At 39.1% G+C, this 26,779-nt stretch overlaps 1 protein-coding gene across 1 annotated transcript in view; it reads left to right on the top strand.

The window, feature by feature from the left end:
- Window positions 1–26,779, top strand: part of syt14a (synaptotagmin XIVa) — a 200,848-nt gene that overhangs the window by 53,916 nt on the left and 120,153 nt on the right. Inside the window, exon 2 of the mRNA XM_064925577.1 lies at window positions 11,822–11,869. Within this exon, the coding sequence (XP_064781649.1) occupies window positions 11,822–11,869 (48 nt within the window). The remainder of the gene's footprint in view (window positions 1–11,821; window positions 11,870–26,779) is intronic.

Below are 26,779 nucleotides of genomic sequence, written 5' to 3'. Positions count from 1 at the left end.
CAGGATGTACCTGAGCTCAATTTCGAGTCTCATAGCAAAGTGTCTTAATACTTATGAAAAAAAAGGTATTTAGTTTTTTTATTAATAAATTTGCAAAAATGTCAACCTGTTTTGACTTCGTCAATATGGGGTATTGTGTGTAGATTGATATTTATTTATTTTTAAATACGTTTTAGAATAAGACTGGAATGTAATAAAATGTGGAATCAAAGTGTATGAATATTTTCCAAATGCACTGTATTTAAGTTCTTTGACATGAAATATTGTTTCTTTAGGTCTCTTGATCTCTGAATGATCAGATTTTCCCCGAAATGACAATTGTGACCAGTTCAAGGAAACAAAGCTCAAGTTGCGGGTCACTACTTCAAAATGCATTTCTTTGGCAGAAGTGCCTTCTCGAACGTGAACTTTCATGTGCCTAAATAACAAACTGGTAATGCCATCAGTAAATACAAATTAAGTTGTTAAATTTTGAGCCTAGTTGGTTTAGCCAAAGAAAAAGTCACCAACCTTCCCGCTAGCCATGATTGGCTGAGATAATGAGTGGGCTGGACATGCCGAAAGATGAGTTTGGATTGGTCTGCCATATAGCGCGTTTCTGTCTATTTGCGATGGGCAGTATGTGTAGGTAATCTGTTCTAACACGGCTTTTTTTTAAAAAGGTAGTGCGTAGTAAAACAGCATAAGTGTTGCTCATCACTTCTGGAGGACCAAGCTTTGAATCAGCGTAATTCGTGTATTATAGCTCAGGAGATGGAGAAAAAAATTGTCTCCGGATGACATCTTCAAAAGAGGTTGACCAATTAATCGGAATGGACGATTTCAAGTTTTCATAACAATCGGAAATCGGTATTTTTGGACACCGATTTGGCCGATTTAAAAAATAAATAAATAAATAAATAAAATAAAAACATATATTTTTTACACCTTTATTTAATCTTTATTTAACTAGGAAAGTCAGTTAAGAACACATTCTTATTTTCAATGACGGCCTAGGAACGGTGGGTTAACTGCCTTGTTCAGGGGCAGAGCGACAGATTTTTACCTTGTCAGCTCGGGGATTCAATCTTGCAACCTTACAGTTAACAAGTCCAACGCTCTAACCACCTGATTACATTGCACTCCACGAGGAGGCTGCCTGTTACGCGAATGCAGTAAGCCAAGGTAAGTTGCTAGCTAGCATTAAACTTAGCTTATAAAAAACAATCAATCAATCATCACTAGTTAATGACACATGGTTGATATTACTAGTTTATCTAGTGTGTCCTGCGTTGCATATAATCGATGCGGTGCGTATTCGTGAAAAAGGACTGTTGTTGCTTCAATGTGTACCTAACCATAAACATCAATGCCTTTCTTAAAATCAATACACAGAAGTATATATTTTTAAACCTGCATATTTAGCTAAAAGAAATCCAGGTTAGCAGGCAATATTAACCAGGTGAAACTGTGTCACTTCTCTTGCGTTCATTGCACGCAGAGTCAGTGTATATGCAACACTTTGGGCTGCCTAATTTGCCAGAATTATTTGTAATTATGACATAACATTGAAGGTTATGCAATGTAATAGGAATATTTAGACTTAGGGATGCCACCCGTTAGATAAAATACGCAACGGTTCCGTATTTCACTGAAAGAATAAACGTCTTGTTTTCGAGATGACAGTTTCCAGATTCGACCATATTAATGACCTAAGGCTCGTATTTCTGTGTGTTATTATGTTATAACTAAGTCTATGATTTGATAGAGCAGTCTGACTGAGCGGTGGTTGGCAGCAGCAGGCTCGTAAGCATTCATCCAAACAGCACTTTTGTGCGTTTTGCCAGCAGCTCTTCGAAGCATTGCGCTGTTTATGACTTCAAGCCTAACAACTCCCTAGATTAGGCTGGAGTAACCGATGTGAAATGGCTAGCTAGTTAGTGGAGTGTGCGCTAATAGCGTTTCAAAAATCACTCGCTTTGAGACTTGGGAGTGGTTGTTCCCCTTGCTCTGTATGGGTAACGCTGCTTCGAGGGTGGCTGTTGTCGATGTGTTCCTGGTTCGAGTCCAGGTAGGGGGCGAGGAGAGGGACGGAAGCTATACTGTTACACTGGCAATACTAAAGTGCCTATAAGAACATCCAATAGTCAAAGGCATATGATATGCAAATGGTGTAGAGAGAAATAGTCCTATAATTCCTATAATAACATCAACCTAAAACTTCTTACTGGGCATATTGAAGACTCATGTTAAAAGGAACCACCAGCTTTCATATGTTCTCATGTTCTGAGCAAGGAACTTAAACATTATCTTACTTACATGGCACATATTGCACTTTTACTTTCTTCTCCAACACAGTGTTTTAACATTATTTAAACCAAATTGAACATGTTATATTATTTATTTGAGGCTAAATTGATTTTGATGTATTATATTAAGTTAAAATAAGTGTTCATTCAGTAGTGTTGTAATTGTCATTATTACAAATAAATAAAAGAAATGGTCTGATTAATCCATATCTGCTTTTTTTGGTTCTCCAATAATTGGTATCGGCGTTGAAAAATCATAATCGGTCGACTTCAAACTAAGGGCAACCATGGCATCCGACAAGAGAAGCGTCCATTCACGATGTATACGTGATGTAAGATAGTAGCAACATTTTCAAAATTACATGTTTCTAATTTTGACAGGAAGTGGTTTCATTTCAAGTTAAAGTGTAATGTTAGTGAGCTAATTAACGTTAGCTGGGTGGCTCACTAGCTAACGTTACGTATATGAACTTATTATTCGTATCTCTGAGCCATTTTCTTGGCTAACATGAACATGGTTGGTTAGCTACCTGCAGATTCATGCAGGGTAGTAAAGTCATGAGCTGGGATTATGGTTAATTGTTTAGCTAGCTAGCTACATATCTTAAAGATTCCACTATGCAATTATCCATTTCAATAGAATGTCACTGCAACAACTTTTGATAGACGTACTAGCTGGTAAATTCGTTCTGGCTATCTACTCTGATTTCAGACCATGGGTAAGATAGTCTAGCTAGCTACATTTTCAAATATTACACATTTCTAATTTTATCAATGTATTTTAATTTCAAGTTAAACTGTACAGTTAACGAGCTATATAACGTTAGCTGGCTGGCTTGCTAGATAACGTTACGTGTATGATCGTATTATTCGGATCTCAGAGCCATTTGCTCATCTGAGTATGAAAGAAACGCTCTGAATTTACGAATAGACAATCTGACAGCACAGTTGCAGTCATCAACAATCTGGATAACATAACAAAATCAAACTTTATTTTTCACATGCGCCGAATACAACCTTACCGTGAAATATTTACTTACAAGCCCTTAACCAACAGTGCAGTTCAAGAAAGAGTTAAGAAAATATTTTCTAAATAAACTAAAGTAAAAATAAATTTAAAGTAACAATAACATTATGTACAAAATAAGTAAAAAAATGATACAAACATCGCAAAAAAACGAACAAAATAGCACAGTTGGTTAGGAGGCCGTAAAACGGCAGCCATCCCTTACAAAACCAGCTCTAATAGGGCGAGTAATGTTCAGTGAGCTGTTCTCTTATTTGTGTGGAAGTAGTTAGCAAGTTAGCATGGGTGCTCGACTGCTGCTGTTAGTACAGAACGCTCAGATCGACCCTTAAATAGATGGGTGGGGCTAAGGCTTAAGAGGGTGTGAACGATGCTGAATGGGTGTAGACAAAGAAGGGCTCTCCAGTAGTAGTACCAAAACATTAAAAGGCCATTTTCTCAAACGTGAGTTTACAAGTTTATCAACTTTCAAAGCCGAATTACTTTCCCAACTGCAATGTATGATATACCATTTTGTATCTCTCAGTCTCTACTTTTACACATTGTAAAAAAATAAATAACTTTTTTTTTTTTTGCTACATAAGGCCGATTTGAGCAGGTCGGTCACAACTGGCACTCATTTTTCAAGGCTCCTCCTCTTCTCTTTAAGATGGATGAACATTTGAATTAATACTTTGCTTTAGACAACATGGTGTCCAACTAAAGACAATAGTGGGAAGACTTCATGTTTCTTGCTAAGTGTGGAGGGTGATCGATTTGGCTATTCGTCAGGGAATGGAGAACATACAGTATGTATTTTTGGAAAAATACAATTGCATGCCTCATCAGTGCTCATTAAGGGAGCAATAAAGTGGTCTTTTAAATTCTGTCCTTTCCGCTGGTTCAAGACAAACACATATTGTGCCGTTTTCAGGGGTAGGATCTTGATTTGATCACCCGGTTCCAGGATTTCTTTCCTGCAGGAAATGTAAAATGTATAGTGTATTTGAGGTTTTAAAAGGCTTCTAAAGTTTGTAATTTACACATTGAAATTTCAGACTTGATTTTCCTTTACGAAAAATGTATCAACCTAAAACAAAATGGCAATTAACATTTCCTTTTCTGCAGGATTATTTTCCTGCATTAGCAAACTGGCTCAAATTAAGATCCTATATCTGTAGATTAGCATCGGCTTAAAGTAAAACAGCACATGAAGAAAGATAAAATGGGGTTTCGTATAATGTCATTGTGAAAACATTGTGGATCACCATCCACAGGATCAGAATGTTTTTATGTTGAAAGACACTTTCAAATGTTTAAAACAATTGCTCAAAAGAATAGCTCACATCTCACTCATACAGTTGAAGTCAGAAGTTTACATACACCTCTGCCAAATACATTTAAACTCAGTTTTTCACAATTCCTGACATTTAATCCTAGTAAAAATTCCCTGCAACTTTATTTTAAGAATGTGAAATCTCAGAATGAGAGTAGAGAGGTGATTTAATTGAGCTTTTATTTCTTTCATCACAGTCCCAGTGGGTGAGAAGTTTACATACACTCAATATGCATTTGGTAACATTGCCTTTAAATTGTTTAACTTGGGTCAAACATTTTGGTGTAGCCTTCCACAAGCTTCCCACAATAAGTTGAGTAAATGTTGGCCCATTCCTCTGACAGAGCTGGTGTAACTGAGTCAGGTTTGTAGACCTCGCTCACACACGCTATTTCAGTTCTGCCCACAAATCTTTATAGGATTGAGGTCAGGGCTTTGTGATGACCACTCCAATACCTTGACTTGGTTGACCTTAAGCCACTCCTTAAGTCCTTAAGCCAGGCGTTTGGAAATTGCTCCCAAGGATGAACCAGACTTGTGGAGGTCTACAATTTTTTTCTGAGGTCTTGGTTGATTTCTTTTTATTTTCCAATGATGTCAAGCAAAGAGACACTGGTTTTGAAGGTAGGCCTTGAAATACATCCACAGGTACACCTCAAATGATGTCAATTAGCCTATCAGAAGCTTCTAAAGCCATGACATATTTTTTTTAATTTTCCAAGCTGTTTAAAGGCACAGTCAACTTAGTGTATGTAAACTTCTGACCCACTGGAATTGTGATACAGTGAATTATTAGTGAAATAATCTGTCTGTACACATGTTGGAAAAATTACTTGTGTCTTGCACAAAGTAGATGTCCTAACTGACTTGCCAAAACTATAGTTTGTTAACAAGAAATGTGTGGAGTGGTTGAAATACAAGTTTTAATGACTCCAACCTAAGTGTATGTAACCTTCTTACTTCAACTGTTTCATAATTGCTTTGTGCTGAAAGTATTAAAAAATATGGTCGATTTGCAATCCTGTGCATGTATCCACAAAGCATCTCAGAAAATATCCTAGGAATCATGTTAAAAACCTGTTTTAAGACAAAAAACACTCCCAGCTCAGAGGAGGTTTTATGATGATGACAAGACACTGCCCAGACAAAAACTCTTGAGCCAGGAGTAAAATCAACTCATAAAAGTTTCTTAGCTGGTAATCACAACAGTTTAAGGTACCACAAAGGAAAGATATTGATGACACTAATTGACATGGTTGCAAATGATGGGCAATAACCAATCACGATGAGGCCAGCTGTGAACTCTATACTGGGCCAGAATACCGCATTTGGAGTCCCGGGGCACAGACCTCTGGAGGCTCATCTCATGCTTTTGTTCACAGATCTTTTTTTTTCAGTTTTAAAACAAATTTCCAGAAATTTTGCTATCACATGCGTATGCCTAATATGTTGGCATTCATAATCATTTTTTGTTCAATTTGTAAGTCGCTCTGGATAAGAGCGTCTGCTAAATGACTTAAATGTAAATGTTCAAATTCTGGTATTTTTAAATAGCATGACAGGCATATGGTACTGAATTGTTCTTAAAAGCGGAATTTTTATGACCGTTATATCAGTGTTTCCCAAACTTGGTCCTCGAAACCCCAAGATTGCACGTTTTGATTATTTCATTATTTGAATCAGTTGTGTAGTGCTCGGGCAAAAAAACTAAACGTGCACCCCATGGGGGTTCCGAGGACCACGTTTGGGAAACCCTGCGTTATATTAACACACGTCACTCCCGTTCAACAACTCTCTAAATAGCTTCTGGCACAGTAGGCATCAAATAACTTGATGATAATATTGCATAAAATATTTTAAAGGTATGATTAATCACTGAACGCATATGCTTTAAATGCTGTCAATTGCCCAACTTATAGGCATGCCCAATTTAGGCATCTTTTTTAACAACGTGATATTGCGCTCCAAAGGGATAACTTGAAATAACGTGATGTACGGTGCCTTGCAAAAGTTTTCATCCCCCTTGGCGTTTTTCCAATTTTGTTGCATTACAACCTGTAATTTAAATTGATTTTTATTTCAATTTCATGTAATGGACATACACAAAATAGTCCAAATTGGTGAAGTGAAAAAAATAACTTAAGTAAATAAAACTGAAAAATGGTGTGCGCATATGTATTCACCCCCATTGCTATGAAGCCCCTAAATAATATCTGGTGCAACCAATTACAGTGCCTTGCGAAAGTATTCGGCCCCCTTGAACTTTGCGACCTTTTGCCACATTTCAGGCTTCAAACATAAAGATATAAAACTGTATTTTTTTGTGAAGAAACAACAACAAGTGGGACACAATCATGAAGTGGAACAACATTTATTGGATATTTCAAACTTTTTGAACAAATCAAAAACTGAAAAATTGGGCGTGCAGAATTATTCAGCCCTTTTACTTTCAGTGCAGCAAACTCTCTCCAGAAGTTCAGTGAGGTACTCTGAATGATCCAATGTTGACCTAAATGACTAATGATGATAAATACAATCCACCTGTGTGTAATCAAGTCTCCGTATAAATGCACCTGCACTGTGATAGTCTCAGAGGTCCGTTAAAAGCGCAGAGAGCATCATGAAGAACAAGGAAACACCAGGCAGGTCCGAGATACTGTTGTGAAGAAGTTTAAAGCCGGATTTGGATACAAAAAGATTTCCCAAGCTTTAAACACCCCAAGGAGCACTGTGCAAGCGATAATATTGAAATGGAAGGAGTATCAGACCACTGCAAATCCACCAAGACCTGGCCGTCCCTCTAAACTTTCAGCTCATACAAGGAGAAGACTGATCAGAGATGCAGCCAAGAGGCCCATGATCACTCTGGATGAACTGCAGAGATCTACAGCTGAGGTGGGAGACTCTGTCCATAGGACAACAATCAGTTGTATATTGCACAAATCTGGCCTTTATGGAAGAGTGGCAAGAAGAAAGCCATTTCTTAAAGATATCCATAAAAAGTGCCGTTTAAAGTTTGCCACAAGCCACCTGGGAGACACACCAAACATGTGGAAGAAGGTGCTCTGGTCAGATGAAACCAAAATTGAACTTTTTGGCAACAATGCAAAACGTTATGTTTGGCGTAAAAGCAACACAGCTCATCACACTGATCACACCATCCCCACTGTCAAACATGGTGGTGGCAGCATCATGGTTTGGGCCTGCTTTTCTTCAGCAGGGACAGGGAAGATGGTTAAAATTGATGGGAAGATGGATGGAGCCAAATACAGGACCATTCTGGAAGAAAACCTGATGGAGTCTGCAAAAGACCTGAGACTGGGACGGAGATTTGTCTTCCAACAAGACAATGATCCAAAACATAAAGCAAAATCTACAATGGAATGGTTAAAAAATAAACATATCCAGGTGTTAGAATGGCCAAGTCAAAGTCCAGACCTGAATCCAATCGAGAATCTGTGGAAAGAACTGAAAACTGCTGTTCACAAATGCTCTCCATCCAACCTCACTGAGCTCGAGCTGTTTTGCAAGGAGGAATGGGAAAAAATTTCAGTCTCTCGATGTGCAAAACTGATAGAGACATACCCCAAGCGACTTACAGCTGTAATCGCAGCAAAAGGTGGCGCTACAAAGTATTAACTTAAGGGGGCTGAATAATTTTGCACGCCCAATTTTTCAGTTTTTGATTTGTTAAAAAAGTTTGAAATATCCAATAAATGTCGTTCCACTTCATGATTGTGTCCCACTTGTTGATTCTTCACAAAAAAATACAGTTTTATATCTTTGTTTGAAGCCTGAAATGTGGCAAAAGGTCGCAAAGTTCAAGGGGGCCGAATACTTTCGCAAGGCACTGTACCTTCAGAAGTAACATAATTAGTTAGATTGTACACAGGTGAACTTTATTTAAGTGTCACATGATCTGTCACATGATCTCAGTATATATAAACCTGTTCTGAAAAGCCCCAGAGTCTGCAACACCACCAAGCAAACGGCACCATGGAGACCAAGGAGTTCTCCAAACAGGTCAGCGACAAAGTTCTGGAGAAGTACAGATAAGTGTTGGGTTATAAAAAAATATCAGAAACTTTGAACATCCCACGGAGCAGCATTTAAATCCATTATTTTAAAAAATGGAAAGAATATGGCGCCACAACAAACCTTCCAAGAGAGGACCACTTTAAGCCTTACACGCCACAGATCTGGGCTTTACGGAAGAGTGTCCAGAAAAAAGCCATTGCTTAAAGAAAAAAATAAGCAAACCCACTTGGTGTTCTCCAAAGGCATGTGGGAGTCTCCCCAAACATATGGAAGAAGGTATTCTGGTTAGTTGAGACTAAAATTGAGCTTTTTGGCCATCAAGAAAATGCTATGGCTGGCGCAAACCCAACACCTCTCATCACTCAGAGAACACCATCCACACAGTGTATCATGGTGGTGGCAGCATCATGCTCTGGGGATGTTTTTCATCGGCAGGGACTGGAAAACTGGTCAGAATTGAAGGAATGATGGATGGCGCTAATACAGAGAAATTCTTGATGGAAACCTGTTTCAGTTTTCTAGAGATTTGAGACTGGGACAGAGGTTCACCTTCCAGCAGGACAATGACCCTAAGCATACTGCTAAAGCAACACTCAAGTGATTTAAGGGAAACATTTAAATGTCTTGGAATGGCCTAGTCAAAGCCCAGACTTCAATCCAATTGAGAATATGTGGTATGACTTAAAGATTGCTGTTCCCCAGCGGTACCCATCCAACTTGAAGGAGCTGGAGCAGTTTTGCCTTGAAGAATGGGCAAAAATTCCAGTGGCTAGATGTTTCAAGTTTATAGAGACATACCCCAAGAAACTGGCAATTGTAATTGCTGCTAAAGGTGGCTCTACGAATTATTGACTTGGGGGGGTGAATAGTTATGCACGCTCAAGTTTGTGCGTTTTGTCTTATTTCTTCTTTTTTTTCTCAATTAAAAATATTTGGATCTTCGAAGTGTTGTGTAAATCAATCGATACAAACCACCCAAAAATGTATTTTAATTCCAGGTTGTAAGGCAACAAAATAGGAAAAATGCCAAGGGCGGTTAATACTTTCGCACGCCACTGTACTGTATGTTAATGAAATAATCTAAAGAAAAATATATTTCATTATTTATTTACCGACAGTAGTGGTTATAAGTATTTAGGCATAGGCCTTTCATGTGAGTTAGGCCTCATGTAAAAATTGTCAAAAGTGCAAGAGATAGTGTTGCATGTATGCCATGTCTAGATTATCATACAGATATATCAACAACAAAAAAATTCAACTCAAAAGAAAATGACAGTCTATGGCGCAGGAACCACTGATTCGCGGCCTTTTTCTATAATCATTGCACCTGCTGGTAATGCTTAACTGGTTGGGACAGCTCTTGAGGTCTTTATCTGTCAAATTATATGTTTGACTCTAATGACTAAGGAGGCTTCCCACTGGTCACCAACTGGTTGAATCAATGTTATTTCAATGTAATTTGTCAACGTATTGTGACATGTAATCTATGCTGTAAATACAGTGGGGCAAAAAAGTATTTAGTCAACCATCAATTGTGCAAGTTCTCCTACTTAAAAAGATGAGAAGAGGCCTGTAATTTTCATCATAGGTACACTTCAACTATGACAGACAAAATGAGAAAAAAAATCCAGAAAATCACATTGTAGGATTTTTAATGAATTTATTTGCAAATTATGGTGGAAATTAAGTACTGGACTAAAGCATCCGCCAACTCCTGGACAGTCTGTGGTGCAACGTGGCATTGGTAGATGGAGCGAGACATGATGTCCCAGATGTGCTCAATTTGATTCAGGCCTGGGGAACGGGCGGGCCAGTCCATAGCATGAATGCCTTCCTCTTGCAGGAACTGCTGACACACTCCTGCCACATGAGGTCTAGCATTGTCTTGCATTAGGAGGAACCCAGGGCCAACCGCACCAGCATATGGTCTCACAAGGGGTCTGAGGATCTCATCTCGGTACCTAATGGCAGTCAGGCTACCACTGGCGAGCACATGGAGGGCTGTGCGGCCCCCCAAAGAAATGCCACCCCACACCATGACTGACCCACCGCCAAACCGGTCATGCTGGAGGATGTTGCAGGCAGCAGAACGTACTCCATGGCGTCTCCAGACTCTGTCACGTCTGTCACGTGCTCAGTGTAAACCTGTTTTCATCTGTGAAGAGCACAGGGCGCCAGTGGCGAATTTGCCAATCTTGGTGTTCTCTGGCAAATGCCAAACGTCCTGCACGGTGTTGGGCTGTAAGCACAACCCCCACCTGTGGACGTCGGGCCCTCATACCACCCTCATGGAGTCTTGTTTTTGCACAACAGCATGTGAAATGTATTGTCAATCAGTGTTGCTTCCAAAGTGGACAGTTTGATTTCACAGAAGTGTGATTGACTTGGAGTTACATTGTGTTGTTTAAGTGTTCCCTTTGTTTTTTTGAACAGTGTATTTAGTGATATTGAATTATGTTTGGTTGTCAACGCAACTAAATATCAATATCAAGGAAATGTATCTTCTGCTTTCATTGACAACCAAACACAATTCAATATCACTTTTGAATTACAAGAAATAGCCTATTAAGTTAACAATGACATGTTGGATTCACGTCTCCAACCCAAGTTAAAGAATGGGATTGACCCAGATGGAACTCTCCAAGCAACTCTCCAAGCAGTAGTACATCTTCTTCAAATGTTGATATTTGGTTGCATTATCAACCAGACAAAATTCAATATTACTTTTGTAATACAGTTAGTAGCCTATCCATGGAAACATTGAGTTTACTGTAACTATAAATGTGTTCATATGTAATCATATAAAGTGTGCATGTTCAAGATACCATGCATAGGGCCCAGGCTTTCCTTTGGATTCTGAAATTGCAAATGATGGTCTGAAAGTGTGTACATATTTCCTAAAATGCCACACATTATTGCCAATATTGTTTAGTCATGTGGAATCACAACAGATATAGAAGTTCCATATGCGTGTTTGACTGCATTTCTGTTGTCTTGTGTATTCTCTCTCTTCTTGTGAAATCCAGATTTTTGTCAGCATATCTGTGTCATTGACTCTTAACCTGTTGTTTTTATTGTATATCCATGTATGGTTGTTATTTGTTTGTCTACCATTATGCGTTACAGGCCATTTAAAATGCATTGTCTTTCCAGGTGGTGAGCGCAACTGCGGAGTACATGAGCTCATCTGCATCAGAAAAGGTAGGGGCACTCCCCACCTCACCTCCCTGTACCACAACCATTCCCATGAATCACTGTATAATGTCTGGTCATGTTGTCGATGTCGAAAATCCACCTGTTTCAATGTTTATTGCCTTTTTTTATGGTCCATTTGTCTGGTTCTATTTGTTTTGCTTTACCAAGAAAAACTTGGTGTATCCTTGTCCCTGTCCTGTGTGTGTTCGGCCTCCTCGCCCTGGTTTTTTGTTTGTTTTTGTTTTGTTTTAGAAGATAATGAAGAGAGAAGGTTTTAGTGGTTTGAGGTGAGAGGTTGGGGTAAACCAGGAAATAAATAAGCCTCCTAAACATCACATACGGTGTAACAATGGGCCTAGAACAGGGGTCAACAACCTTTTCTAGCATGACAGCTACTGCAACAAGTACATTTAAAAAAAAATGAAATGTTGCAAGCTCCACATTTTCTGCTTTCAAATAGGCACATTCTTAATAAACAACTCCAGGGGCCCTATAAAATCTTTTTTAATTTTTAAAATCTGTCTTAGTTTTCCTGGGTTCAGATTTTTTTTTGTTTCACTTTCAAAATTACAATTATTTATATAGAATTAATACAATTGGATATTCTGAGTCCATGTCAATACTTAAATCAGAAAAATAAACAGCAGGTCTGAAAAAACAGATTTTTTTAATGGGTAATTTCTCTTTTAACCTGTTGCGTCGCGCAATCCAGGATCCGGGATTCTATTTCAAGACTCAAGCTCATTAGCATAACGCAATGTTAACTATTCATGAAAACGCAAATGAAATGAAATAAATATATTTGCTCTCAAGCTTAGACTTTTGTTAACAACACTGTCATCTCAGATTTTCAAAATATGCTTTTCAACCATAGCTAAACAAGCATTTGTGTAAGAGTATTGATTGCTAACATAGCTATAAGCCTAGAATTCAGCCAGCAACATTTTCACAAAAACAAGAAAATAATTAAAATAAAATAATTTACCTTTGAAGAACTTCAGATGTTTTCAATGAGGAGACTCTCAGTTAGATAGCAAATGTTCAGTTTTTCAAAAAAATATTATTTGTGTAGGACAAATCGCTCCATTTTGTTCACGTTTGGCTATAAAAAAAACCTGTATCCAGTTATAGCCTCAAGCTCATTAGCATAATGTAACGTTAACGATTTCTGAAAATCTCAAATAAAATGAAAATAATGCGCCTGCTCTAAAGCTTAACCTTTTCTTAACAACACTGTCATCTCAGATTTTCAAAATATGCTTTTGAACCATCGCTATTCACTAATTTGTGTAAGAGTATGCTAAGCTAGCTTAGCATTTTGAGTAGCATTTAGCACGCAACATTTTCACAAAAACCAGATAACCAAATAAATAAAATCATTTACCTTTGAAGAGCTTCGGATGTTTTCAATGAGGAGACTCTCAGTTACATAGCAAATGTTCAGTTTTTCCTGAAAGCATCTTTGTGTAGGAGAAATCGCTCCGTTTTGTACATCACATTTGGCTACCGAAACGAACCGAAAATTCAGTCACCAACAACGTCAAACTTTTTCCGAATTAACTCCATAATATCGACCGAAACATGGCAAACGTTGTTTGGAATCAATCCTCAAGGTGTTTTTTCACATATCTCTTCATTGATATATCGTTCGTGGAAGCATGCTTTCTTCTCTGAATTCCATGGAAAAATACTTGCAGCTGAGGTTTGCGCACCAAATTCGGCGCAGGACACCGGGCGGACACGTGGTAAATGTGGTCTCTTATGGTCAATCTTCCAATGATATGCCTACAAATACGTCACAATGCTGCAGACACCTTGGGGAAACGACAGAAAGGGCAGACTCATTCCTCTCGCATTCACAGCCATATAAGGAGACAATGGAAAACGGAGCCTCAAATCCTGCTCATTTCCTGGATGCCGTTTCATCTTGGTTTTACCTGTAGCTCACGTTCTAGGGCACGCACAGAAAATATCTTTGCAGTTCTGGAAACGTCAGAGTGTTTTCTTTCCAAAGCTACCAATTATATGCATAGTCGAGCATCTTTTTGTGACAAAATATTGCGCTTAAAACGGGAACATCTTTTTATCCAAAAATGATATAGCGCCCCTAGAGTTTCAAGAGGTTAATTCAAGTGTGCACCTAGGGAGAGTGGGATGTGCTTGGCTAGTGATGTTGCTGCACTGCACATGTAATGGCAGAGTTTGCAAAACAAAGGCCCACCAGATTGATACAAATAATCATGCTATCCTTCTGTCAGGTAGGCCTAATTTGCTGTTAACATTTATTAGAAAGAGAATGTTTTGGGCAAAGCCTGTCTTTAACATTGCTAACCGCCTACACAAAGCAATATTGCTGTAAATTAATTGGCATACTGTATATTGTGTTACGTCAGGCTTTTTAAGCCAATTGTGGCTAACTAGGTGTGGGATAATATCAATGATGCTTTGATTGGATAGAAGCTGGGAGGTTGCAGTGTCTGACATTTGTGAGATTTGTTTATGACAGTTTGCGGTGGAACACTTGGAAAATGTATGTACTTCCATAATTGTATGGCGAGCTACTCATAGGTGGGCTGTGAGCTACTGGTAGCTTGGGATCAACCTGTCGGAGACCCCTGGTCTAGAGTGTTAGTTGGCATGATTATGTCAAAAAAAGCCCTGTTGTGGTGTTAACCACACAAGACTGCCATCTTAAAACTTGATCTACGTTCCCTATTGTTCTACGTCCCATATGTCTGACTTGTTGCATCAACTAAAGGCATTAAAAGATTGACAATTGGACTGTTAACAAATATTTAAAAAACATAAGTCCACGCTTGCGATGCTGAAATACAGTAGTTAGCATAGCAGCAGGCGCTTTGATGCTCCTGATGCTAGCTCATGTCAGTTGCATTGACCCTGTTGTCTGAGTGTGTTAGAACATACCCAATTGATTTTTTTCCATGATGCAGAAAAGAGCTGGAGTCCCATACAGCAGTTCACACCCAATATGGTCTGATAGGTGGAGTACTGTATGTAGCATGTGTGGCACCCGAGTGGCACAGCAGTCTAAGGCACTGAATCTCAGCGCTAGAGGCGTCACTGGTTCGATTCCAGGATGTATCACAACCGGCCGTGATTGGGAGTCCCATAGGGCGACGCACAATTAGCCCAGGATCGTCCGGGTTATGGTTTGGCTGGTGTAGGCCGTCATTGTAAATAAGAATTTGTTCTTAAATGGCTTGCCTAGTTAAATAAAGTTTAAAGAAGTAAAAACATGTAAACCTGTACACACATCAAATGTTTTTGCTTTGCTCAGTCTCATCTAGCAGTTTTGAAGGTGATTGATAAGGTTCCTATGCAGTTTCATGTATTACTCTCTAAATAGCTGTCCTCTACTCAGTGGCCACCAGTCGTGCAGGGCAGGTGGGGCAGACCCACATTTTTTTATTTTTTTTGGGGGGGGCTTTCCTGTTTTGCATGTTATTTGGCATTAATACGTGTCACATATCAGTTTGCAAACAATGTAAACAAATATATATCATTGAGTTAATAAAGTCACATACAAACATGGTCTCTTTTTTGTTTTCTTGAGTAAGGCAGCTCCAAAATGCAGGTGTTTCAGCCTAGCTCAGTGCTTTCTGTGGTGGTGGGGCAAGCCAGAGGTAAATACGGAGCGTTGCCCCATGATTGGCTGTGTTCTGTAACTCATGGGGACACTACGTGACCGCCAAGGGTAGAGCTAGGAAATTCAAGCTCCTTGGGTGCTGACATAGTTACATTAGAAGTGCCCATCCAAGAAGGCTCAAGGTCATTGACGACAGATAAAATGATGTAAAATCACATTATATCTACAGTAGCTTTGATTTGACTAATCAACATCATACTTTCAATATCTTAGCTAGCAGTCATCATCATGAATCAAGTTGACAATGTCATGGCAAGTCCTTTTTAATCCTTGTCAAATGAAAATAAATAATGAAAAGAAATTATAGATAAAACGTATCAGTGTTCATCGGCCTTGGGACATAAACATTACACAACAAGTTGGAAATCACAAATTCAACAATGAGTGGTTTGGAAGGAATCAGTGTGGCTAACTGCAAGCATTGCAATGCAATCATTATCCTGCTATTCCGTGGAGTGGCTGTGGGTTCCCAAGTCTAAGATTTAGGGTCTCTTTTCCTAGTTTTAAAATGAAACATTCAAAATTGGTCATGCTGTCAATGAAGGATGACTTGTGCTGCGCTCAAAACAACTGTTAACTCGGACATGCAAAATCTGACTGGTAAGTTCAAGACAACTGGGAAAAAACGAACTACGACGTGTTGGACTTTGATCCGACTCGGAATTGTACATTTGGAACTCGGGCCTCTTTCTAGAGCTACAACCTGAAGATCACTGATACCATCATTAGCCATCCAGCTAAATAACTTTTTGTTGCGATGATGCGCATGCATCAATCGTACCTGATGTTTACTTGTAAACAAAAAACGTCTCTACAGTGTTTCAGTGAGAGATGAAAATACATGAGATCTTGCAAATCGTGCCCAACTCTTTTACTTGTTGCAGTTTGTCTAGTCTGACAAAGCTAATTTCCAGCAGACGTTAAATCAACGTCATATGAGGCGACAGTACAGAACGTCCTAATGCAGAACGTTGCTAATGCAATGCCTTCCTTCATCTTTCATGCAGTTCACTGTAATGACTCAAAGACCCAAGTTAATAGCCGCAACTGGACACTGAGTATGCTCACAAGTGTGTGCCGGAGGACATGTATTATTATTTGTGTGGTCTGATTCTGTAAGCTTGTGTTGTTTATTATAACACACAACCAACTGCTTTTGGTTGTGTGTTATTGAAATGGTGTTTGTTTTATACCATTTGTTTTGTCTGTATGTAGGAGATGCCAGGGACAGTGTGCGTGTGTGGTGAGTGGGATATAGTGTGGGGGCACTATGAGAGTGATTATGTACTGGCTGTATGTGGGTGTCTGCGTGGAGATGATTGGTGCTTTCTGACCTTCCGGATGGCAACTGTTACCATGCCAACAGCATAAAGCGAGGCAAGCGGAGTTAAAAAGGAAGGAATAAGAATTAATGAAAAAAACAGTCACCATTGAGAAAAGCAAATGGCCTACATTCTGACTTTATCACAGAGTTAATTTGGCTTCATCAAAGAATTAAGCAATAAGGCATGATTACCTGGGAATTATTTGTGATAACTCACGACTAAGGGTTGTTCTAATGCCCGATGCGAAGCCGAGGGCCGGAAAACAGCCATTCGGAGGGAGTTATCACATCATAATTTGCGGGTTCAAGGGTCTTATTGCTCTTATAAAATGGTGGCCAACATATTAAAAAGACTAACGACATGTTTCATTAAAAAGTTTATTTTAATGAGTACATTTTGTTTTATTTCATCCTTCCACCATACAAAATAGTTCGGGCAAAAGCCAGTAATTAGTTCTGGGATTCTGAGGTTCCGAGCCAAATGGGCTGGTTGCCGTTCTCTTCTCATGTTTTGACCCAGTCGTACATTCTATTCATCCCATGTTGATATGTTAAACAAATCATTGGCATGTCGCTAGCTTGCCAGCAGAGGTTCAATGAGCAACTCTAGTAAATGGTTGGCGAGTCCATAGGATATCAAGTGAGCCTATTTTTTATTAACCTATCCACGAGAGGACACATATATTTTGTGTTTTTACAGCATTTCTGCTAAATATACATACAGTTGAAGTCGGAGGTTTACATACACTTAGGTTAGAGTCATTAAAACTCGTATTATAACCACATGTAACCATATGTTATTTAACATATACAGTGGGGCAAAGAAGTATTTAGTCAGCCACCAATTGTGCAAGTTCTCCCACTTAATAAGATGAGAGAGGCCAGTTATTTTCATCATAGGTACACTTCAACTATGACAGACAAAGGAAAGAATTAATGGAGCCATGTATTGTGAGATTTTGAGTGAACACCTCCTTACATCAGCAAGGGCATTGAAGATGAAACGTGGCTGGGTCTTTCAGCATGACAATGATCCCAAACACACCGCCCGGGCAACGAAGGAGTGGCTTCGTAAGAAGCATTTCAAGGTCCTGGAGTGTTCTAGCCAGTCTCCAGATCTCAACCCCATAGAAAATCTTTGGAGGGAGTTGAAAGTCCGTGTTGCCCAGCAACAGCCCCAAAACATCACTGCTCTAGAGGAGATCTTCTTGGAGGAATGGGCCAAAATACCAGCAACAGTGTGTAAAAACCTTGTGAAGACTTACAGAAAACGTTTGACCTCTGTCATTGCCAACAAAGGGTATATAACAAAGTATTGAGATAAACTTTTGTTATTGACCAAATACTTCTTTCCACCATAATTTGCAAATAAATTCATTAAAAATCCTGCAATGTGATTTTTATGGATTTTTTTTCAAATTTTGTCTGTCATAGTTGAAGTGTACCTGTGATGAAAATTACAGGCCTCTCTCATCTCTTTAAGTGGGAGAACTTGCACAATTGGTGGCTGACTAAATACTTTTTTGCCCCAATGTACCTGGATACAATCTGGTAAGTCTACTCCTGCAAAAGTGTAGGCGATTAAATATTTTAAACTGTAGTAATCCATGTCTAATTCAGATAGAGGATGAGTGTATCCTGTCAATTGCAGAATGCCAGGTGATATCTGAAATCTCGCTTCCAAACTCTCCTCCCATGAACACTTTACATGGTCAAGAGTAGGGCATGCAATATTCTGAATAATATCATACAGCATAGAAATGTGTCCCTTTTACATAGGGATCCAGGTTCAGACATTCATCAAGCCAGCTGGTGGGTGGGTGGAGATGGGAAAGAGAGAGAAATCTTTATTGTAAAGTTAACGAATCTGCAGATACCTGAAGAAGTGTGTCTGGGGTATACTGTGGTCTCTAACTAGATATTCAAAAGAGGTAAATACACGGTCATGGAAAAGGTATTTTACAGTCTTCAATCCTTTCTGAAACCATAGCTGGAAGGCTGTGTTTATGAGGGAGGGTGTGAAGAGTGGGTTGGAAATGAAATGCATGGATGAGATAGCTCAAACTTCTACAGATGCACAACCGAGAGCATCCTGGCGGGCTGTATCACCGCCTGGTACGGCAACTGCTCCGCCCACAACCGTAAGGCTCTCCAGAGGGTAGTGAGGTCTGCACAACGCATCACCGGGGGGCAAACTACCTGCCCTCCAGGACACCTACACCACCCGATGTTACAGGAAGGCCATAAAGATCATCAAGGACAACAACCACCCGAGCCACTGCCTGTTCACCCCGCTATCATCCAGAAGGCGAGGTCAGTACAGGTGCATCAAAGCTGGGACCGAGAGACTGAAAAACAGCTTCTATCTCAAGGCCATCTGACTGTTAAACAGCAACCACTAACATTGAGTGGCTGCTGCCAACACACTGACTCAACTCCAGCCACTTTAATAATGGGAATTGATGGGAAATGATGCTACCTAATATAATGTTTACATACCCTACATTATTCATCTCATATGTACAGTGCCTTGCGAAAGTATTTGGCCCCCTTGAACTTTGCGCCCTTTTGCCACATTTCAGGCTTCAAACATAAAGATATAAAACTGTATTTTTTTTGTGAAGAATCAACAACAAGTGGGACACAATCATGAAGTGGAACAACATTTATTGGATATTTCCAACTTTTTTAACAAATCAAAAACTGAAAAATTGAGCGTGCAAAATTATTCAGCTCCTTTACTTTCAGTGCAGTAAACTCTCTCCAGAAGTTCAGTGAGGATCTCTGAATGATCCAATGTTGACCTAAATGACTAATGATGATAAATACAATCCACCTGTGTGTAATCAAGTCTCCGTATAAATGCACCTGCACTGTGATAGTCTCAGAGGTCCGTTAAAAGCGCAGAGAGCATCATGAAGAACAAGGAAACACCAGGCAGGTCCGAGATACTGTTGTGAAGAAGTTTAAAGCCGGATTTGGATACAAAAAGATTTCCCAAGCTTTAAACACCCCAAGGAGCACTGTGCAAGCGGTAATATTGAAATGGAAGGAGTATCAGACCACTGCAAATCTACCAAGACCTGGCCGTCCCTCTAAACTTTCAGCTCATACAAGGAGAAGACTGATCAGAGATGCAGCCAAGAGGCCCATGATCACTCTGGATGAACTGCAGAGATCTACAGCTGAGGTGGGAGACTCTGTCCATAGGACAACAATCAGTCGTATATTTCACAAATCTGGCCTTTATGGAAGAGTGGCAAGAAGAAAGCCATTTCTTAAAGATATCCATAAAAAGTGTTGTTTAAAGTTTGCCACAAGCCACCTGGGAGACACACCAAACATGTGGAAGAAGGTGCTCCGGTCAGATGAAACCAAAATTGAACTTTTTGGCAACAATGCAAAACGTTATGTTTGGCGTAAAAGCAACACAGCTCATCACCCTGAACACACCATACCCACTGTCAAACATGGTGGTGGCAGCATCATGGTTTGGGCCTGCTTTCCTCAGCAGGGACAGGGAAGATGGTTAAAATTGATGGGAAGATGGATGGAGCCAAATACAGGACCTTTCTGGAAGAAAACCTGATGGAGTCTGCAAAAGACCTGAGACTGAGACGGAGATTTGTCTTCCAACAAGACAATGATCCAAAACATAAAGCAAAATCTACAATGGAATGGTTCAAAAATAAACATATCCAGGTGTTAGAATGGCCAAGTCAAAGTCCAGACCTGAATCCAATCGAGAATCTGTGGAAAGAACTGAAAACTGCCTATGCTGCTCTGTACCATCACTCATTCATATATCTTTATGTACATATTCTTTATCCCCTTACACTTGTCTGTATAAGACAGTAGTTTTGGAATTGTTAGTTTGATTACTTGTTGGTTATTACTGCATTGTCGGAACTAGAAGCACAAGCATTTCGCTACACTCGCATTAACATCTGCTAACCATGTGTATGTGACAAATAAAATTTGATTTGATTTGTCTGTCTCCAAAGTGTATCCTAAACTGAGACCATATCCTGAGTGAACTTTTCACAATTGGGTTGTTTGAGTGGTATTGCTTACTCAATGGTAGGGGGACACAGACTAAGGAGACTGGGGATGATTTATGACATGAGTGATTTTCCACACCTGTCCTTCCCCCTCTAAAAATGTAGAGACCCAAAAGGTTATCTTGTGAATATTTGCAGCCCAAAAGGAATGGAGGAAATTTGTTAGGGAAAGACCCTCCCTCCCCTTTCTGTCTTTCCAAAAACGCTTTATGCAACCGTGAGATCCTTTTTATTCCAAATGAAAGTAGATATGTCTATCCAGGTCTTTAAAAAATGATTTTGCTATATAGATGGGGATTAGTCTGATAGGTATCTGACAGATACCGGAATCTTGGCATGATGACCATCTTTACCAAGTTGACTGCCAGTGAGTGTTATGGTGAGTGTCAAGCAGCGATTGAGGTCTTAGTGTTCTCCAAGGCTGGCTTGAAATTAAAGTAGATGTTTTGTCTACTTGTCTACTTGTCTCACAGCCGCCGAAATTCAGTTGAAGACGAAAGTTTACATACACCTTAGCCAAATGCATTTCAACTCAGTTTTTAACAATTCCTGACAATTAATCCTAGTAAAAAGTCCCTGTCTTAGGTCAGTTAAGATCACCACTTTATTTTAAGAATGTGAAATATCAGAATAATAATAGAGTGATTTATTTCAGCTTTTATTTATTTCATCACAGTCCCAGTGCATCAGAAGTTGACATCCAATCAATTAGTATTTGGTAGCATTGCCTTTAAATTGTTTAACTTGGGTCAAACATTTAGTGTAGCCTTCCACAAGCTTCCCACTATAATTTGGGTGAATTTTGGCCCATTCCTGACAGAGCTGGTGTAACTGAGTCAGGTTTGTAGGCCTCCTTGCTCGCACACACTTTTTCAGTTCTGCCCACAAATATTTTAAAGGATTGAGGTCAGGGCCACTCCAATACCTTGACTTTGTTGTCCTTAAGCCATTTTGCCACAACTTTGTAAGTATGCTTGGGGTCATTGTCCATTTGAAAGACCCATTTGTGACCAAGTTTTACTTCCTTACATGTCGTGAGATGTTGCTTCAATATATCCACATAATTTTTCTGCCTCATGATGCCATCTATTTTGTGAAGTGAACCAGTCTCTCTTGTATCAAATATATACACTACCATTCAAAAGTTTGGGGTCACATAGAAATGTCCTCATTTTTAAGAAAAGCACATTTTTTGTCCATTAAAATAACATCAAATTGATCAGGAATACAGTGTAGACATTGTTAATAATGTTGTAAATGACTATTGTAGCTGGAAACGGCAGATTTTTTATGCAATATCTACATAGTCGGACAGAGGACCAATATCCGCAGCATCCTCTCCTGTGTTCCAATGGCACGTTGTGTTAGCTAATCCAAGTTTATAATTTTAAAAAGCTAATTGATCATTAGAAAACCATTTTGCAATTATGTTAGCATAGCTGAAAACTGTTTTGCTGATTAAAGAAGCAATAAAACCGGCCTTTTTAGACTAGTTGAGTACCTGGAGCATCAGCATTTGTGGGTTCGATTACAGGCTCAAAATGACCAGAAACAAATAACTTTCTTCTGAACTCAACCGTCTATTCTTGTTCTGATAAATGAAGGCTATTCCATGCGAGAAATTGCCAAGAAACTGAAGATCTCGAACAGCGCTTTGTACTACTCCTTTCACAGAACAGCGCAAACTGGCCCTAACCAGGATAGAAAGAGGAGTGGGAGGCCTCTGTGCACAACTGAGCAAGAGGACATGTACATTCTGTCTAGTTTGAGAAACAGACGCCTCACAAGTCCTCAACTGGCAGCTTCATTAAGTAGTACCAGCAAAACACCAATTTAAACTTCAACAGTGAAGAGGCGACAAAAAGTACGGTAGAGTTCCGCTGTCTAGTGTCTGTGTTCTTTTGCACATCGTAATCTTTTCTTTTTATTGGCCTTTCTGAGGTATGGCTTTTTCTTTGCAGCTCTTGCCTAGAAGGTCAGCATCCCGGAGTGTCCTCTTCGCTGTTGACATTGAGACTGGTGTTTTGCGGGTACTATTTAATGAAGCTATTTAGTCCACATGATCAAGAATACATTTCCGCCCAAAAAATGCATTTTGATAAACTTTTTTTACTTTCAAATGGCTCCTGTGAAGTCGTGACTTGTGACATACGCCTAGTTTCCTGAATCAACTCGCAAATGCTCTTTGCTTGTTGCGTGCCTAGCAAATCCTTTGGTACTATCAATAGCATTCTTCCAGTTAGAATACCCAGCTTGGCTGAAGGCAATGTCTGTGTTACCATTGGACCCACCCAACACAGATCTTTCGACATGGGAAACAAAATGGAGCATCTGAAGTAACAGAGTATTCCAGCTACTCTCTTCCTATGAACTAGTTGCTATTAAATGAACGATTTTGGACAGAAAACCTGCGTTTTAAGGTACAATTCTAGGCTAACTTGGGCTGGCTCCTTTTTTCATAGATCATCAGGAACTGTCAGAGGTGGAGGCAGCTGTGGAGCCAATTTGGCAGCGCTTGTGGAAGGGTGGGTAGATTTTGCACATGGAGCTAACTGAGCTTGGCGGCGGCCTCAGTGGTTTGATGCTCATCGCGCTCCACTCCTTTGTTTGGATACTTTGTCGAAGCCAATTTCTGATATCCATTGTGGCAGATTAGCTGGTTCATGCTCGCTAACTAGGCTAACCTGTTGAGGCTAGGGGGCAGCATTTTTACTTTTGGATGAAAGGCGTGCCCAGAGTAAACGGCCTCCTACTCGTTCCCAGATGGGAATATATGCATATTATTATTACTGGTGGATAGAAAACACTCTGAAGTTTCTAAAACTGTTTGAATTATGTATGTGAGTATAACAGAACTCATATGGCAGACAAAAACCTGAGAAGAAATCCAAACAGGAAGTGAGAACTCAATTTAGAAAACAGTGCCATTTCCATCCACCTTAGATATGGATGAGAATGCACTTCCTAGGGCTTCCTCGAGATGTCACCGTCTTTAGATTCTGGTTGTATGATTCTACTATAAAGGTGGAGCTCATAATAGCTCTTTGAGTGGGTGGTCTCGGTTTCATTACAGGCGGTGACGAGAGAGTGTTCTTGTGTTCCTATGCTTGTCTTTAGACAATGAAATTCTCTGGTTGGAACTTTATTGCTGATTAATGTTTAAAACATCCTAAATATGGATTGCATACATCATTTGACTTGTTTCCACGACCTGTAACGGACCTTTTTGAGTTTTTGTCTGGAAAAATTGCTCGTGCTTTTTGAGGATTGAATGCTGGGCTGAACAAGGTAACAACAAGTGGCTAAATTATGGGCTTTTTGGAACTTTATGGAACAAATCAGTCATTTATTGTCGAACTGGAACTGCCTTCTGATGAAGATAGTTATACTAATACAATTCCTTAGAGAAAATAGATTGTTTTAACAAGTAATATTTATTTTTCTAAAATACACTACCGATCAAAAGTTTTTGAAGACTTACTCATTCAAGGTTTTTAAAAATTTCTACATTGTAGAATAATAGTGAAGACATCACACACACATAATAGCCACCCGTGATGACAGCTTTGCACAGTCTTGGCATTCTCTCAACCAGCTTCACCTGGAATGATTTTCCAACAGTCCCACATATGCTAAGCACTTGTTGGCTACTTTTCCTTCACTCTGATCCCAAACCATCTCAATTTGCTTGAGGTCAAGGGGATTGTGGAGGCCAGGTTTTCTTATGCAGCATTCCATCACTCTCCTTCTTGGTAAAATAGCCCTTTTAATTTTTTATTTAACTAGGCAAGTCAGTAAATAAAACATTCTTATTTACAATGATGGCCTACCGGGGAACTGTGGGTAACTTTGTTCAGGGGCAGAACGCCAGATTTTTTTTATCTTGTCAGCTTGAGGATTAAAAAAAACACAAATTAAATGGAATCATGAGGGAGGAAGATTATGTGGATATATTGAGTCAACATCTCAAGACATCAGTCAGGAAGTTAAAGCTTGGTCACAAATGGGTCTTCCATTTCACATTCTTAAAATAAAGTGGTGATCCTAACTGACCTAAGACCGGGAATTTCTACTAGGATTATATGTCAGGATTTGTGAAAAACTGCATTTGTCTAAGGTGTATGTATACTTCTGACTTCAACTGTACCTTTTGGGATTTCACAAACACTAATATATTAAGTCCAGCATCTAAAAAAATGACTAACATACAACTTAATTTTATCAATTCCAAAACGTAAAATACTTCATATTTTTGATTAGTTATTTTCAGTGATCTTGTTTAACATTGTTCTGTTGTTGATCATAAGCCATTTTAACTGACTTTCACAGGCCTCGTTGTCCTTAGTGAGTGAGTGGCGGTAGAGCTGCAAGCATTGTAGGATGATGCATTTGCCTTTTATAATAAAGTGTTTTGGGCATGACCTTACTGATGTTGGGAATGGGTTGTCATCTTTGAACATCAATTTGACCGGCTGTCTTGATATCCATTCATCGTGATCCATTACTTCTCATAGCACAAAAACTGCTTAATACTGATATAGAAATATACTTTTTTTTCTTTAAACATGCATGTAACATTGTTTGTCATAATGTCAAAAAAAATTGCATTACCCACAATCCTCTAAACATGTAACCACATGTCAAGATGTTGATTGAAGTTAAAAAATATGATGAAAAGGAGAAAATTAAACAATTTCCATTGTGTTTTTTACAAAAAGTACATTGTTAGGATTTAGAAGTATATGAAATTAAATTTATTTTAGAATGTCATGCTTTTTGAACACAAAAATGAAGGTATTAAAATATTGAAGTAAAGCCAGAAACCTGCATTTGTTGGTGAAAATCAAACATTTGGGGGTAATCAAATGTATTTGTCACATACACATGGTTAGCAGATGTTAATGCGAGTGTTGCGAAATGCTTGTGGTTCTATTTCCAACCATACAGTAATATCTAACAAGTAATATAACCTAACAATTTCACAACAACTGCCTTATACCCACACAAGTGTAAAGGAATGAATACGAATATGTACGTAAAGATATGAATGAGTGATGCCCGAACGGCATTATCAAGATGCTGTAGATGGTATAGAGTGCAGTATATACATATGAGATGAGTAATGTAGGGTATGAAAACATTATAGAAAGTGGCATTGTTTAAAGTGGCTAGTGATACATTAGATCAAGATGGCAAGATTGTCAGGCATAGGTGTATAGGTGGCAGGGAAGTCAGGCGCAGGAGAGTCAAACGGAGCGTAAAATGGAGTCTTTTAATAAAGTCCACGTAACATGCTCCATAACACTAAAAGGTACATACATAAACATGAGTACGAGTACCCGACGCGCACCTATACAACATAAAACTACACCTGACAATAAAACAATCTCTGACAAAGACATGAGGGGAAACAGACGGTTAAATACACAACAGGTAATGAATGGGATTGAAAACAGGTGTGTGGGAAGACAAGACAAAACCAATGGAAAATGAAAAATGGATCAATGATGGCTAGAAGACCGGTGACTTCGAACACCGAGCACCGCCCGAACAAGGAGAGTTAATGACTTTGGCAGAAGTCGTGACAAAGATGCAGTAGATGGTATAAAGTGCCCTCAAGTATTCACACCCCTTAACTTTTTAACATTTTGTTTTGTTACAGCCTGAATTCAAATTGATTAAATCGAGATGTTTTGTTGCTTTGCTACACCCAATACCCCACAATGTCAAAGTGGAATTATGTTTTTCTAAATCTTTACAAACAGAATGCAAAATGAAAAACTGAAATGTCTTGAGTCAATAAGTATTCAACCTCTTTGTTATTGCAAGCCTAAATAATTTCAGGAGTAAAATGTGCAAGTCAC

This window comes from Oncorhynchus masou, chromosome 2 (genome assembly GCF_036934945.1).
Source record: "Oncorhynchus masou masou isolate Uvic2021 chromosome 2, UVic_Omas_1.1, whole genome shotgun sequence".
In the NCBI taxonomy this organism is placed as follows: Eukaryota; Metazoa; Chordata; class Actinopteri; order Salmoniformes; family Salmonidae; genus Oncorhynchus; species Oncorhynchus masou.
The sequence above is the reverse complement of the archived record's forward strand: the minus strand, read 5'-3'. Positions and strand labels throughout refer to the sequence as shown.